The sequence below is a fragment of the Lytechinus variegatus genome, chromosome 10, assembly GCF_018143015.1.
Source record: "Lytechinus variegatus isolate NC3 chromosome 10, Lvar_3.0, whole genome shotgun sequence".
NCBI lineage: Eukaryota > Metazoa > Echinodermata > Echinoidea > Temnopleuroida > Toxopneustidae > Lytechinus > Lytechinus variegatus.
Genome location: NC_054749.1, coordinates 4,967,589 through 4,983,214, shown reverse-complemented (window position 1 = coordinate 4,983,214; position 15,626 = coordinate 4,967,589). Strand labels below are relative to the sequence as shown.

At 37.1% G+C, this 15,626-nt stretch overlaps 1 protein-coding gene across 2 annotated transcripts in view; it reads right to left on the bottom strand.

The window, feature by feature from the left end:
• LOC121422244 overlaps positions 1-15,626 on the bottom strand; it is a 28,665-nt gene that overhangs the window by 1,631 nt on the left and 11,408 nt on the right. For both annotated transcript variants that reach the window (XM_041617153.1, XM_041617154.1), the window contains exons 4-10: positions 12,021-15,512; positions 9,648-9,824; positions 5,176-5,276; positions 3,692-3,868; positions 3,136-3,258; positions 1,802-1,886; positions 1,026-1,180 (exon numbers count right to left, since the gene is read on the bottom strand). In XM_041617153.1, the coding sequence (XP_041473087.1) occupies positions 1,026-1,180; positions 1,802-1,886; positions 3,136-3,258; positions 3,692-3,868; positions 5,176-5,276; positions 9,648-9,824; positions 12,021-15,512 (4,310 nt within the window). The remainder of the gene's footprint in view (positions 1-1,025; positions 1,181-1,801; positions 1,887-3,135; positions 3,259-3,691; positions 3,869-5,175; positions 5,277-9,647; positions 9,825-12,020; positions 15,513-15,626) is intronic.

Sequence of the window (15,626 nt, the reverse complement as noted above, 5' to 3'; positions counted from 1 at the left end):
ACAAATGATATATTCTTTTAATTATTTTTGCCTAAAAACAATTACAAGTACAGAATTTCTACATAATAAAGATAAAAGGGGGGAAAGAACATGTGTCCAAAGTGTGCTATCATTGTTATACAGTGCGTCCCAGAATAAACGAAACCGAGATTTAGCGATTATTTATCATAACTTAATCATAAATATAATAGACAAATGACCTACCAATTTAAAGCTTAGAATCTCCTCTTTCATCTGATATTACTTAGGTTATTTCTTATTCACGCATGAGTGAGCAAAAACAATTTGAAGAAAGGATACCAAAAACTCATTTGAGGGGGGTATCTGGGTTTCAAAAAGAAAACCACATTTTTGAAAAGTTCAATATCTGCTATTTGGTACCTCAATTACAGAAAACGGTCAAGAAATAAAAAAGTTCTGGTCATTTAAAATAAGGCTTGTATTTCCATAATTTCATGAGATAAATGTGTTTTCACCGGTTTCCCACAGAAGCTTTCGCATGGTGAACAATAGATTTAATGCATGGCTGATTGTCAACAAAACGGAGTGTCGAGTGAGTTTGAAAGCCAGCCTGTAAAACCTCTTCATTTTATGAAATTACTGAAATTCAAGCCTTATTTCAAATAACTAGAACTTTCTTATTTCTCAACCATTTTCTGTAATTTAGGCATCAAATTAAAGAGGAGATATTGAACTTTTCAGAATTTTTTTTTTTTTCTGAAACCCAGATACCCCCGCTTAATTAGTTTTTGATATCCTTTTTTCAAATTGTCTTTGCTCACTCATGCGTGAATGAAAAATAATCTAAGTAATATCAGATGGAAGAGGAGATTCTAAGCTTTAAATTGGTAGGTCATTTGTCTATTTTATTTATGGTTAAGTAATGATAAATGATCGCCAAATCTCGGTTTCGTTTTTTCTGGGACGCACTGTATAGGTGATAATGTAAAAATAATCGATCCATATTTTCTTGGGGAAAAGTAATTGACAATGTGTTAAGTAGGGTTAGGGACGTGAGTACTTACTGGACTCCAGGCTGCATGCATGGGGCTGAGTAGTTCAACAGTGTGGATGAACGGCCGTTCAGAGGATTGAGAACCAGGAGACTGCAAGAGGGTTCCTCATAGTGGTCTTTGCAGTTACTGAGTTGCTTGCTATAAGCTACCAAGAACAGTAGACCCTTGAGTAAGGAAGTGGACATACGAGATGATTTAATCAATAATGTTTAATCTGCAAGGTTGTACAGATCAATTTCTTTGTGCAGTTGCTGTATTTGTAAATATAAAATCACATCAGTGTGTATGGTTGTAATTCTCTTGAACTATTTGTAATTACTTTCACTGATTATGTTGCTTTATTTTCAATAAATCCATTTTTTTTTAGAAATTAGATTTGTATACAAGTAAAGTACAGTCTAAATCTTGTTTTTTCATCACTGACTGGCTTCCTATGGGGGCTGGTGCCCTTATATGCTAGAGCTCCTGTGAGTTCTGAGCTGACCGGGCTTGCCCCTTAAATTGTCGGTGAATGGAGCAGCAGGTAGGAGGGCACCAGCCCTCACCAGGATCTAGCTAGGAATTCGGGTGGGTGATACAAAACTGTTCTTTTTTAAATTATGTACTCGGTTGTATTTGTTAAGATCTCTTTTTTATTTGTTTATATTTGTTGTTTGTATATCCAAAGGAAGTGATGCTGGGCTAGCGCCATGAGCATCTCTGAACGGTGTGTGCGCTCAACAAGATATCACAATTATTAAATACAACATCAAAAAAGGCAAAAAAAATCTGAGGCCTCATCTTACTGATTCTGCAGTTGCTTCAATAGAGTAATTCAGCTTCTGATCTTTCAGGCAAAACACTTGAACCAACTGACGGGATGGGACATGCCTGTAAAGACAAAAGGAAATCACATTGAAGAACTGGGGCTGGTTTCATAAAATATGTTAAAAGCTATAGAAATCATTTAATATGTTTGGATGATAGTAAACTTGTTACAGAAATTATGCATTTGGTATTAAAACAAGTCTTCTAAAACAGGGCCCAGATTCATCTCTTTTTTTAAATGCTCTTCTTTGGTACAAGGAATATCAATACTTCATCATGAAACGAATGGGTAAAGAGGTATCCCCAGAATTTCACGGAAACACAGTTTTTCAGGCAAACAAACATCATTATATTCCTTATATCAAAAAAATCATTATATATTGAAAATCATAAAATGAATCCAATACAACAAAATTGTGCATACGTGAAAATCAAATCTGCCATTCACCCTGTTTGCAGTACTTGCCAAGATTTAGTTCCACAAAGTTTTTCTAATATGATGGTCATATCAGGCCAAATTCAATTCAAATTTTCATTAAAAGAATGTTAATAAAACTTGTGAAAGGCATTCGAAAGCATAGTCCATATATTGTAATCAAAGGAAACCTGTGCCTGGCTGAACCTCTATCTCAATCTCAAATATATGTACATGTATCATGCATATATACATTATACAGTTTTCTGATACACGCAAGGAGTCCCCACCGAACAAATAAAATTAAGAGTTTTCATTTCATATCTCAAAAAAAAAAAAATTAAGGAGTCTCACATCCTTCATTTTGATTTCAAACAATTTCATTTTATTTTCATTTTTATCTATTTATTTATCTATTTATTTTTACTATTTGTTTATTTATTGATGTATTTATTTATTCATTCATTCATTCATTCAAGTATTATTATTATTAATCTTATTATTACTATCATTATCTTATCATTAATATCATTATCAATATCATCATCATCATCATCATCATCATCATTAATATCATTATTATAGTTTTCATTTGTGGAGCATTGTGGCCAAGTGGATTAGTCTCCGGACTTTGAAACAGAGGGCCATGGGTTCGAATCCCAGCCATGGCGTAATTTCCTTCAGCAAGAAACTGATCCACAATGTGCTGCACTCGACCCAGGTGAGGTAAATGGGTACCGGTAGGAAGTAATTCCTTAAGAAGCTGTGTGCGCTATGAACGCCTAGCTTAGCCGGGTAATATAGGAGATAGGAGCGCCTTGAGCACCTAACAAGGTGGATATGTGCGCAATATAAATACCCTATATTATTATTTATTTTTTTTAGGAGGGGGCTTACCAGAGCAAAGCCTCTGAGTTAGTCATTCCAAGCAGCATGTGATCAGCACCTTCAACTACTGTCAGTGAGTTTATTCTTTCCTTCAAGGCTGGCAAGGTCATGACTGGAAAGTCCTGCTTTTCACTGAATAGATTGAAGAAACAATAAAACAATTATCTGGAATCTTGTGCAATAAATACAAGGAATGTAACACACATGCACATGTATTCACTCCTTTATATTTTTGTTTATTTTATGTTACCATCATAGGATGAAAAGAAGCCCACTCTACCAATAGTAAACAATAATTACAATTAATAGAAGTTCTTGCAACCAACTAAGAAATTATGGGATTCATTCCTAATCACGTCAAAATCACTTGTTATCATCTTCCACATACTCAAATTGCCTTTTTTGAAATAATGCAATTATTCCATTACTTAAAACATTGGGGTATTTTTTTATGTAAGGTGCATATATTTCACATCGGCATGTCTATTTGATTTTTGATCAGCAATTAAAATCGAATTGATAACAAATATTTTTCAAGACTGAAATGGAAGGAGAAGATTTCTACCTGTTTTTCGTGTCAAGCCCTATGACCAGTACTTCGGAGCCAACAGCCTCTTTGTGGATAGCTACAGCAGCCTCCTCTCCTTGAAGACCACAGAGGGATGAGCAGGATGAACCATCGGCAGGAGACAAGACTGGATACTCATTCCATCTAGCTTTCTTACAGTCCCACCTGATCAAACTGGTGATGTAAAAACCGGGTATTGGATTTGGATATCTTATACCCAGGTCATATTTCCTACCCGGCGTCCGTACGATGAGTCGAAAACAGTCACTTTATTTATTTTTATTCAAACCACCTATGTGTAGCTGATACAAAAAATGATAAAACGGCTGTTTTCGATTCGCCATATAGCCGCGGTAGAACAAATGTGACCGAGATATTTAGATCCATATAAATCATGTCTAACAATTACCTTGGACACCTAGTAAAGAAAAGTTTGATACATACGAAAATATGGCTTTATTCTGACAAATTATCTGGTGTGTGTAATTCTCAATGGCAATGGTTTTTTATTCAGAAAAACCATGTTTGTTTTTAGTACATGCATATTATATAGACTAGTCACTATAAGCTAATTGGACATTGTGGTGTGAACCCGAAATAAAAGCTACATGGACTCAACACCATTTTCTATGGGGCACTTTTTTAATATGTTACAGCACACGGGGAAATTAAAAAAGGGCACAAAAATATCAAAGAGTTATGGTGTTTCAGACTCAACTTTACTCCTTGATGCAAAGCTTTCCGACTTTGGAATGTTTAGAAGAGAAGACTAACCAACAGGGAGCAATCAGAGGCAATTCATGCATGAATGTGTAATACTACACAATTTAATACAGGATTGTCGTGTCTTGAACTGTCTTTTGGTGAGTCGGTGCATTCAGACTTGCTGTTCTCCACCGTCTCATTTAGATGTGGAGGTTGCTCAAAGATCATTGAAATATAGATTTAAATTTACTCATTCATACAAAGTTTTTCCTTACTTCAAATATTGGAATAAAGTCCCACCAACTGAGAATAATCAGAAACATTTCATACATAGATGCTTCAGAATATTAATATTAAATTATGGGATCGCCAATCTTGTATTATTCTTGAGATGAGTCAGTGTATGTAAACTTGCTGCAACTTTGTAAATAATTATAATAATAATAATGATAATGTTAAAACTGATAAGTGTAGGGCTCACTGAGCAAGCAGGGTACTAAATTCAAAGGGCTTTTGTGTCATTTTGTTTCGAAAGAGTCTAGTAATATTGTCAGCATTGTGTCGACAAATGCGTGAATCCAATCCTTGATTGTCTGAATGGAGAAGCAATAACAATGCCAAAGTTTGTCTGCCATGAAACTTGTTGATGTACATGCAACATGATCAATATAAATATAATCATATTTGATTTCAGCCAATCAAATTTCATGATTTCAGTTACAATCAATGTCATCTCACTTGTTATTGATCAGAGTTTTATGAAATGAGAGGAGTACCTGACACTGTGAGTCTTTTCCTGACCTCCAACCACGACAAGAGCTTCAATGACGTCAGGCATGCCTGGCAGTACTGCACACATGGTTACCTTCAAGGCACTCTGGAATGGAGAAAATAGGCATGAAGAATATCAATCAGCTCCTCATTCATCATCACATCAATATGCATAGCGTAAAATGAACAGACCAGGGGCCCGTCTTACAAAGACTTACCATTGATCCGATCAATCACAACTATGGACGGCCAGCAATGTCAACATCTATTATGCATATTTCAGACCTTCATTTTTGAGGAGCACGATCACGCCGGCGCTCCTACCGCGCTCCTTAAAAAAAAATAAGGAGAGCAAAAAATCGTGCTCCTAAAAAAAAATTGCTAAAATTTCACATTTCACATCTTTAAATCCATGAAATGGCCTTCTTTTTTCCATAATTCCTTGAAATTACTTTTAGTTTGAAAACTATCAGAAAAATAAAGAATATTCATCTCTTTCCCGACTCTGATTTTAATTGAAACTCAGTAAATATTGCAGTCCCATGTAGTCCCCAAATGTAGATTTTCATGGCAACACCATGGAAGTCTACATGTGGGACTACAATATTTACCGAGGTAAGTTCAAATCAGAGTCGGGAAAGAGGTGAACATTCTTAATTTTTCTGATATTTTTCAACTAAATCAAAGAAATTTCAAGGAATTATGGAAAAAAGAAGACCATTTCATGGATTTAAAGATGTAAAATGTGAAATTTTAGGAATTTTTTATTCAATTACTTTTTTTTAGCAGGAGCGCTTACGACATCTTGTAAACGTATTGACGTGACCCAGGCCTAGTTTCACCAGATTAATTAATATTAAGCTAACGCACCTATTGCATATATACAATGTTAAGAAAAATCTGCTATATGATACATGTATTGTAATCACGCCAATTATGCTCAAGAAATCTGTGCATACCATCTCACCAGTTCTCCAGCGCTTATTTTCGATATTTCTCCGAAATCACTCAATACCTATTTTGTGGAAACAGGCCAATATTTCTCCTGTTTACAAGGCTGGTGACCGCTCGCTTGTATCGAACTATCGTCCAGTGGCTCTAACTTCCGTTGTTAGTAAGCTGATGGAGTCGTTCATCTCGAGAGCAATTGGTGATCATATGGAAGTAAATTGCTTATCGTCTCAAGTTCAACATGGTTTTGTATCTAAAAAGTCATGTGTGACCCAGCTTCTGACCATTACCAACCAATGGCTGACCATTTTAGATCAGCGTCGCTCGCCTCCTATCGATGCAGTCTTCTTTGATTTTTCAAAGGCGTTCGACCGTATGCCCCATGACATTCTTTTACATAAACTGTCTTCATTGTACAACATCACTGGAAATGTTTGGTATTGGATTCGCTCCTTCTTGTCTGAACGTCAACAACGTGTTCAGTATAAAGGACATTTCTCTACTTGGAGTTCACCGACATCTGGTATTCCACAGGGAAGCGTATTGGGTCCTTGTCTATTCAACATATTTATCAATGACCTTCCTCGCTATATTGTCTCGGCATGTGCTTTGTTTGCAGACGATACCGTTATATCTCGTCCCATTTACGCTCCTATCGATCAACAAAACCTTCAAAGGGACATTGATATCATTAACCAGTGGTGCCAGGATAACAGGATGTGTCTGAATGCTTCCAAATCTAAAGTAATGAGGATATCTTGTGCAAAGAATCCTGGTTTTCCAGAGTATTGCATCAACGACATCCCACTGGAGGTTGTCAATGAGACAAAGTATCTTGGTGTCATGATAAACAGTCGCTTAACCTGGGATAGTCATGTTTCCTATATTACATCACGGGCAAACCGGCTTCTTGGCCTTCTTTCTAATGTTTCATCTGGCCTTTCCCCTCGTGCCACATTCTGCCTGTACAAATCCATCATTCTACCTATAATTGAGTATGGATTGCCTGTTTGGACCCCTTACACGCAAAAATTAATTGATAAAATTGAATCCATACAACGCAGAGCTACACGGATTGTCCTGAAACAAAGACGGAGAGAAATGTCATACATCGATAGGTTGCAACAGTTGCGCTGGTCATCTTTGCAGTCTCGAAGGAAGTTCATATTGATATCATTTATAATGAAGTGCCTTTTTCAGAACATATCATGTGATAGTGTAAACAGCCTTATAGTTGTAAACCCACGATACACCTCTGATCTGAAGTTTAAACATATGTTTGCTCGGACTGAGAGACTTCGATCCTTTGCCGTAAACTCATTCCCAAGATTGTGGGAAACTCTTCCTAGAGATCTACGTAATGACGCTTTATTGATTCGATTCAGCACTTGGTGCTTACACTTGAAGTCCTTTATATGTACATGATTTAAATTAATGAATACATTCACATTGTGACTCTATCTATTCCTCAAAGAGTTGCTGATAAAAATTACATTTCTGCTATTAATTCTATCAATACCGGTAATAACATTGATTAAAATTCTGATTGTGAACAGTTGGTGATAATTTTAATAACAAACAAAGGGCAATAATTGTGTTATATGTATAAATTATAATACCCATGGTGATACACTATGAATATTACTATTACTAATACCAATACTACTATTACTACCCTACTACTACTACTACTACTATACTACTACTACTATTACACTACTACTAATATAACTACCGTACTACTACTACTATTACCACTATTAACAATCACAACAATAACAACAATACTAATAAACAACATAGGATATCCCTAAGGTGCAATATTCATATAAATTTTGATTATGTCAAAATACAACTGTATAAACTTCTCACTTTATATTTTGAGCATATCTTCATTCCGTTTACATAAAACTGTTTCTCACTCTATCACAGCAATTGATGTACATGTAATCCTGGAAGCATTATAAAACGAGGCCGTTAAACAATGATTATGTTATGTTTATGTTTTTGAATTAGTGATTATATGCAATGATTTAATAATTTTTCATAATTTTTCTCCATTCGTTTATACATCATGACCATTACCAAATGTACGTATTTTACTTTGATATACATGTATGTATATATATATGTATTATTTCAATCAATATCAGGTGCGTCTGGTCAGGTATGGGGAGGAAGGTCTGCGGACCATAGTTATTAAGTTAACTTTTTCCATACCCTGGCAGCTTGACCAGACGCACCTGATACAACGCAATTTTGTCTTGAATTTTATATTATAATCTGTATGACTCTATTGCATTTTGTATTCACTTGTTTGTAATATTTTATTTGATTCTGTATGCCGAATAAAATAATAATAATAATAATAATAATGAATTGATTTGAGCTCCTCACGGAGAGCGATTCTGAGCTCAATCGAGCTCCTCAAAAAAATAAGGAGAGCGATTTATTGAGCTCCACGAAATTATAAACGTGAAGGACTGATATTTGTTCAACATATTTTCTAACCAGAATGTATATTCATGCATTCATTGCTTTCTTGAATGTTTACAAAGGACATTGTGCAAATTTCCAATAGAAAAAAAATTGAAATTAATCGATTTCTATAGAGTTACAATTGATTGGATCAATCGTAACTATTTGTAAGAAGGGGCCCAGGCTGTGAAACATCCTTGAAGAAGTACTCTGCGCTTAAAGTAATGACATCGATATAAATAGAGTAAAAGTCACTGAGCAGAAGGCTGAAAATTTCATCAAAACCTGATAGAGTAGCGAAGTTAATGAATTTTAAGGTTAAGCAATATTTTGTGTAAACAGTTGTATGCACCTCATGAATATTCATTACATGGACTGATGTCATATCCCTACTTTTCGTTTTCTGTATGTTATAACATAAAATCATAATTGTGTATTATTTTCATACATGTGTGCATCATATGTCTCCCTTACAATATAATCAGTTGCAGCATTGAATATCTAATAAATAATAAGTTGTCAATCTAATCATTTTTATTCTTGGAGGGCAAATATAATTTCATATGATAAAATATGAAAGAACAAGTTGGAATGTGACATCATAAGTTTGCAAACTGAATAATCATCGAGACATGCATAAAACTGTTTAACTAAAATAATGCAAATCTTTAAAATGTCATAACTTTGTTATTCATTGTTCAATTTTGATTAAATTTTCAGTCATTTGTTTATCTGATTTTTCTCTATCTGTCCAAAACATATAATTTTTAGCTTGAAGTATCACCTTAATTAACATAAATTTCAGTCTAAAATCCACAAGCAGTTGCATGAAATTTTTTTTTCACCTAAACCTTCAAAAGTCTTAGTACACCTAAGCTGTTGAGCATGAATTAGTAAAATAGTTTCCAATGTGTATGTGATACATCGACATTAAAAATATAATAAAAAAGAACCGAAAATGAAAATTGATGTAAGAAAAATAACAAAATAAAAGTAATTTCAGGATAAAGAATGAATTTTAAAAAATCCATAGAATAGATTAGTTTACCTCATTTGTACTCCATGAACACAAAGCTTGAAAACTCTTTCCATCTTGGTCACTGCGAAGTATCCAGAATGTGATCTCTTCAGGAGAGACGGCAGCTATCAGAGGTTCTGATACATCATCAGTGATAAAGACAGATGAAACAATACTCTGGACTTCTAGTGAGTGCTCTGATCTGGGCTGAAAGAGATAAATTTAATTGATTGATAATAACAATAACACCAACAACAATAATACATATAGTGCACTTTCCATCTTAATTAGATGCTCAAGGTGCTCCACAGCAAATAAGAGATGAAAAAATATATATTACAGGTTCAAACTTAAACAAGTGGAATGCCTCTGGCCGTCTCACCTGCATCACGCGATTCAACAAAGCAGCAGTGCTGACTTTGAAAACTACTATAACTCGCACAAGATGTTCAGTGATACTTGGTTACTCTTACTTCCACGTTTTATGAACAAGACCAATACACTTTACAGAGATAGGATGGTAATTCAACAAATATCCCCAATGTTGCCAAAGTTCATTGACCTTTGACCTTGGTCATGTGACCTAAAATGCGCACGGGATGTTCAGTGATATTTGATTACTCTTATGTCCAAGTTTCAAAAGTCAGATACATAAACTTGCGAAGTTATGATGGTAATTCAACAGATACCCCCATTATGGCCAAAGTTCATTGACCTTTGACCTTGGTCATGTGACCTAAAATGCGCACAGGATGTTCAGTGATATTTGATTACTCTTATGTCCAAGTTTTATGAACTAGACCAACATACTTTTAAAGCTATGATGGTAATTCAACAAATACCCCCCAATTCGGCCAAAGTTCATTGACCCTAAATGACCTTTGACCTTGATCATGTGACCTGAAACTTGCACAGGATGTTCAGTGATACTTGATTACTATTATGTCCAAGTTTCATGAATCAGATCCAAAAACTTTTGAAGTTTTGATTGTAATTCAACAGATACCCCCAAATCGGCCAAAGTTCATTGACCCTAAATGACCTTTGACCTTGGTCATGTGACGTGAAACTCATGCAGGATGTTTGGTGATACTTGATCAACCTTATGTCCAAGTTTAATGAACTAGGTCCATATATTTTCTAAGTTATGATGACATTTCAAAAACTTAACCTCAGGTTAAGATTTTGATGTTGATTCCCCCAACATGGTCTAAGTTCATTGACCCTAAATGACCTTTGACCTTGGTCATGTGACATGAAACTCTATTAGGATGTTCAGTAATACTTGACTAACCTTATGGCCGAGTTTCATGAACTAGGTCCATATACTTTTTAAGTTATGATGTCATTTCAAAAACTTAACCTCAGGTTAAGATTTGATGTTGACGCCGCCGCCGTCAGAAAAGCGGCGCCTATAGTCTCACTCTGCTATGCAGGTGAGACAAAAATGAATACATAAAAGGTTGTCCGTCAAAAAAGCACCGTTATACAGGCATGTCTTTAGAATGCCCCAAGAGGTGGTCACTGGAGTCTGGGTTTTCAAACTTGTGGGAAAAGATTTCCACAGGTTCGGCCCAGCATGAGCAAACGCCAATTCCCCATGATTTCTTTGAAATCAAAAGCTGTAAATAGATTAGACATTGAGCATTGTAAAGTTCCTGTGGGTTGGAACCTTATGATTACAATGAATCAAAGATTTACATGTATTGTAACTTGGGGAGATTCCACTGACAATATGAAAGACCAAAAGTATTTTGAAAAGTTAGTATTCCCTGGGGGGGGGCGGAGCCATAAAGACTTTTGAAGATAAGGGTGATGTAACATTTACTATCAGAAAGTCAAGTTCTACATGTACTTTTTAGCCTCTGGGAACACTGCAAGAAACTAGTGATCAATTGCAAATGTATCTTGGGTCTCAAAATCTTACATCTTCTAATTAATTGCATATTTGAGTTTGATTTAAAAAAAATAACTTTCTGCAGCAAAAAAAAAAGATGTAAACTCATTGGCTAAACCTTAATAGAATGTGACACATGGGGACCACGCCTGCCAGGGAAATCGTCATGGTATAATGGTACCCTTATTGCAAAATCATACATATCTTGATATAAAACTGACCACTTGGTTTTACAAAGCTTTGACCAGACCTGTCTGACCAATAGCATTGTAATTACATTTGTATAACTGAATTAACAACTGAATCAGTGATTTTATTTTACAACCTCCACCCCGTCACCTTGAGCTTCGTGATAGATTGTAGTGTGATTTTTATGATTGCTTGCATTCAATTGACTTATTTTTTATGACTGTTAGCGGATTAGCTGGGCCCTGGACGAAGTTACTCAATGCCCGAAAATTTACTTTTCATCAAAATTCAACTTTGGGAAGATTATTGATACTAACCTCAAGGCAACCTTTGAACTGGAAGCATTCTTTGACAATAAAGCCATCTTCAGATGTCTCTTTCACAGAATGCCTATCAATCTCTGATCCATTTTTCAAGGAGTCTGTGCACTGTGATTGTGCTTGAGGCATTTCAGCAACCTCAGGCGGAGTCCCAGTAGCTGCATCGGCCATGGGGGATCCCTGGTTTATGTTGCTGCAAAGGCTAGAAGGACCACCTGGAAGACTGGACGGGAGGTGCTCTGTGATGGGTTCTTTGTCTTTGAAGTCATTGGCAGGAGTCCTTTCAGATGCACACTTATCATCCTGGACATCGTTGAAAGGAACATGCAGTTGGGAAAACAAATCCTCTGAATCCTGATCATGCCCTCCTGGAAGATTGTGTTCATTTTTTATGACACTGCCAACAAGTCGTGTCCCATTCTTCACAAGAATGTCACTAACTTTTGAGTCTATTATGGGATCATCTTGCAGAGTTGGCAGGATATGCTCATTCCTATCAGGATTTTCTGAGGGTGAAATATCACATCCATCAAGAGATAAACGTCCTGCATGGACGTCGTGTTGACTGTCCAAGCCTTGATGTTCAGAATCAATATCGGCTGGAACCTCAGGTACAACATCTGCAAGGTACACTTCTGACATCCACTGCTGGTCATTGCACTCCGGGTTATCTTCAAAGTGTTGCTTAAATGTATGTTCCCCAGTTTGAATAGGATCCATTTCATTCCCATGATGAGATGCAGTTGGCATCAAGGTCGGGCTGCAAAGTGCATTCATGGGTGTGGAAGATGGAGAAACTGGGGACAGACCAACAGGGCACTGGGTGGAGTGTCCAGGACTACCAAATACCTTTGGCAAGGCAAAGTTACTTGGGACCTGAGTCTGTGTGAACTGGCTCTCCAGTGGATTATTTGTCATCTGAGTGATAGAGAAGTGTTTACTATCTTCACACACCAAGCCTGAGGAAACTGATATTGTGTCTTTGGCGTAATTCCTCTGTGAAGCCAAACCCCCTGTAAGTTGACAAATAGATGACGTAGTTTTGTTTTCTTCTCCATTAGGTAATCTATGATCATTATCAAAAGTAGTTGTTGGCTCAGGATGATCACAATTATCCTGCCTTTCATTTTGGTATTCATCTTGTCCATTGTTTGAATTAAAATGGGCTCCTGTTGGAGAAGTTGTGGCTGCCTGTGTAATGGTACACTCCGAGTCACTTTCCAGTTTCTTGCGAGAGGTTTTTCTTCCCTGCTTCCTTTTAGTAGTTGATGCTTTGCGCAAAACTTTCATCTTCCTTGGAGGATGTGATTCCTTGTCATGTACAGATTCACTTATTGCCATTTGTCTACCTCTAACGAAGTCCTGAGATTGTTCTACTGATAAGCAGGCGTCATTATTACCCGATTCCAAGTTTTCTGAAGACACAGTTTCAGACCCTTCCTTTCCCGCCTGGATCTTGCCAACATCAGGCAATTCGGTATGAACTGGCTCACTCATCACACCATTGGGAGTGGTCCTCGTCACAGACCCCTTTCTCCCCCGAGAAGTTTTAGACAAACGCTTCTGTCCAAGAACCGGCGCAGAATGTAGATTGGGCGAAGGTCTCGACATGCTCCTGGTCTTCCTGACATAGTATTCTGCTGGGTACATTAGTCCGTCGATCCAGGTGTGATTGCCCTCCTGGCTGTTCTGTTGCGACACTACAAAATCCTTCAAACTGATGTCATCCACCGAGAGATTGTCAATGCTTCTTTGGTTCTTTCTCCTCCTCGTCCTCTTCTGGGTATCAGTCCTTCCCTTTCCTTCAGGAGATGTATCAATCATTTGAGAAGTCAATTCTTGGTAGCTAACCAGAATGTTTTGAGAATCAAGGTGGACCGAAGATGGATCAACATGATTGGTGTCCTTTTTAACGTCATTGTTTCTCAATACGCACTGTGCATCTTCATTGTGTACTATTTCCCCATTTCCAGACAATCTGGATTTTGTTACAGCTAAGTCTACTTCTTTAACATCAGTTGCCTGACTGCTGCCCTTCATTTCATATTCACTGTTGTCTCCTTTTTCATCCACAATATGTTTGGATGAACTTTGGAAATCATTTTTGTGTTCATCAATTTGAGGTGAAGGCATTTTATCTTGATTGCAATTAGTTTTCATGACATCTGAATTGCCTGTGCTAGAATTCTGATTGGATACGCTGTTCTTTGTTATTGTCAATGGCTCATGATCCTCAGGAAAGGTGCTTGGAATGACGTCTGGATCTTCTGCACTTTCATCATCTGGCACACTGTGGTTCATATCTTGATGTCCACCGGACACCATCTTGTCTTTATTTAACTTCACATGCATAGGATTCTTTAGGGAATAACCTGGTTCTGATACCATCATAGATGGGCTTTTCTTGAGAGTCACTGCTCCAGAATAAGTATTTGATGTGCTTCTAGGAAGTGCCTCTTGTACTCCTGTTGATTCCAAGATTTCAATCTCATTGTTTTGACTACACCTACTGGTAGTCTGGGACTGAAATATATCTATTTGAGTCTCGTCAAGTATAATAACAGACTCCTGTGATATATCCTCATGCCTTTTCATCCTGCACCCCGAGACAAAATTTGGTTGTGGCTCCTTTTCAGTTTGTTTTGTTGTCAAGGTGTTTAGTTCACAAGATGACACAGTCTGCATTGGTGCACATGCTGCACTCATCTTGTCATATGAGGCACTGTCATTATTGACTGGAGAATGGAACAAGACCTCAGTGGCATGCTGAAATTCATTTTGTTCATCTGTATCAGCAAAGAGATCAAACTGGGTATCCTCTGGGGGTGTTTTTGCATCTGGGGAATCCTTGTCAGGTTTCATGAAATCCCCCGGATCTGATTTTGTTTTAGATTTGTCAGTAGTGATGTCCTTGTCTTTTTTCTGTTCTGAATTCTGGAGATCTGTTGACACAAAGCCTTCATTGAGATCTGTTGACTGGTCAACGCCAATTTCTCCAGATGGAACTACATGTACCAACGGTTTTCTTTTCTGAGATTTGCCACTCCTGAACAAAATCTTGTTGGGTGCATCTCCAGACTCCTTCATTGGCCTGCTTGCATTCTGGATGTGTGGCTCAGGTGACATACGACAGTCATGTTGTGAATTCACTCCCAAACGATCATCTCCTGATATTGCACTGGCCACCTCAGTCCCTTGCACAGCATTGTGTCTGCTGCTTGTTGGTGTTGACTGAGGTGAAAGAACGAAGGACACGCTCCGACGCTTACCACTCTTCTTCCTTGAGGTGGATCGTTTGAGTTCTGAAGACAGACACACTTTATTGTCTTTGGACAGAGATGGGCTTCTTGTATTCCCAGTGGTGACTGTGGATACGTCATCTGCTCTCAAGATGGTGCACTCCGGAGATCCTCCTGTTGACTGCTTCCGCTTGTAATCAGCAATCTTTTTGCTCACATGCCTCTTCACTCTAGCAGCCTTGTCAGATTTCTGTTTGGATAAAATATTAAGGTACTCAGATTAAGCGAGTTAGCAGTATTCAACAATTGGGTTGAAATGTGACTTTACACTTTTGCTCCAAAAGCATCTGCATATTAGAGGATG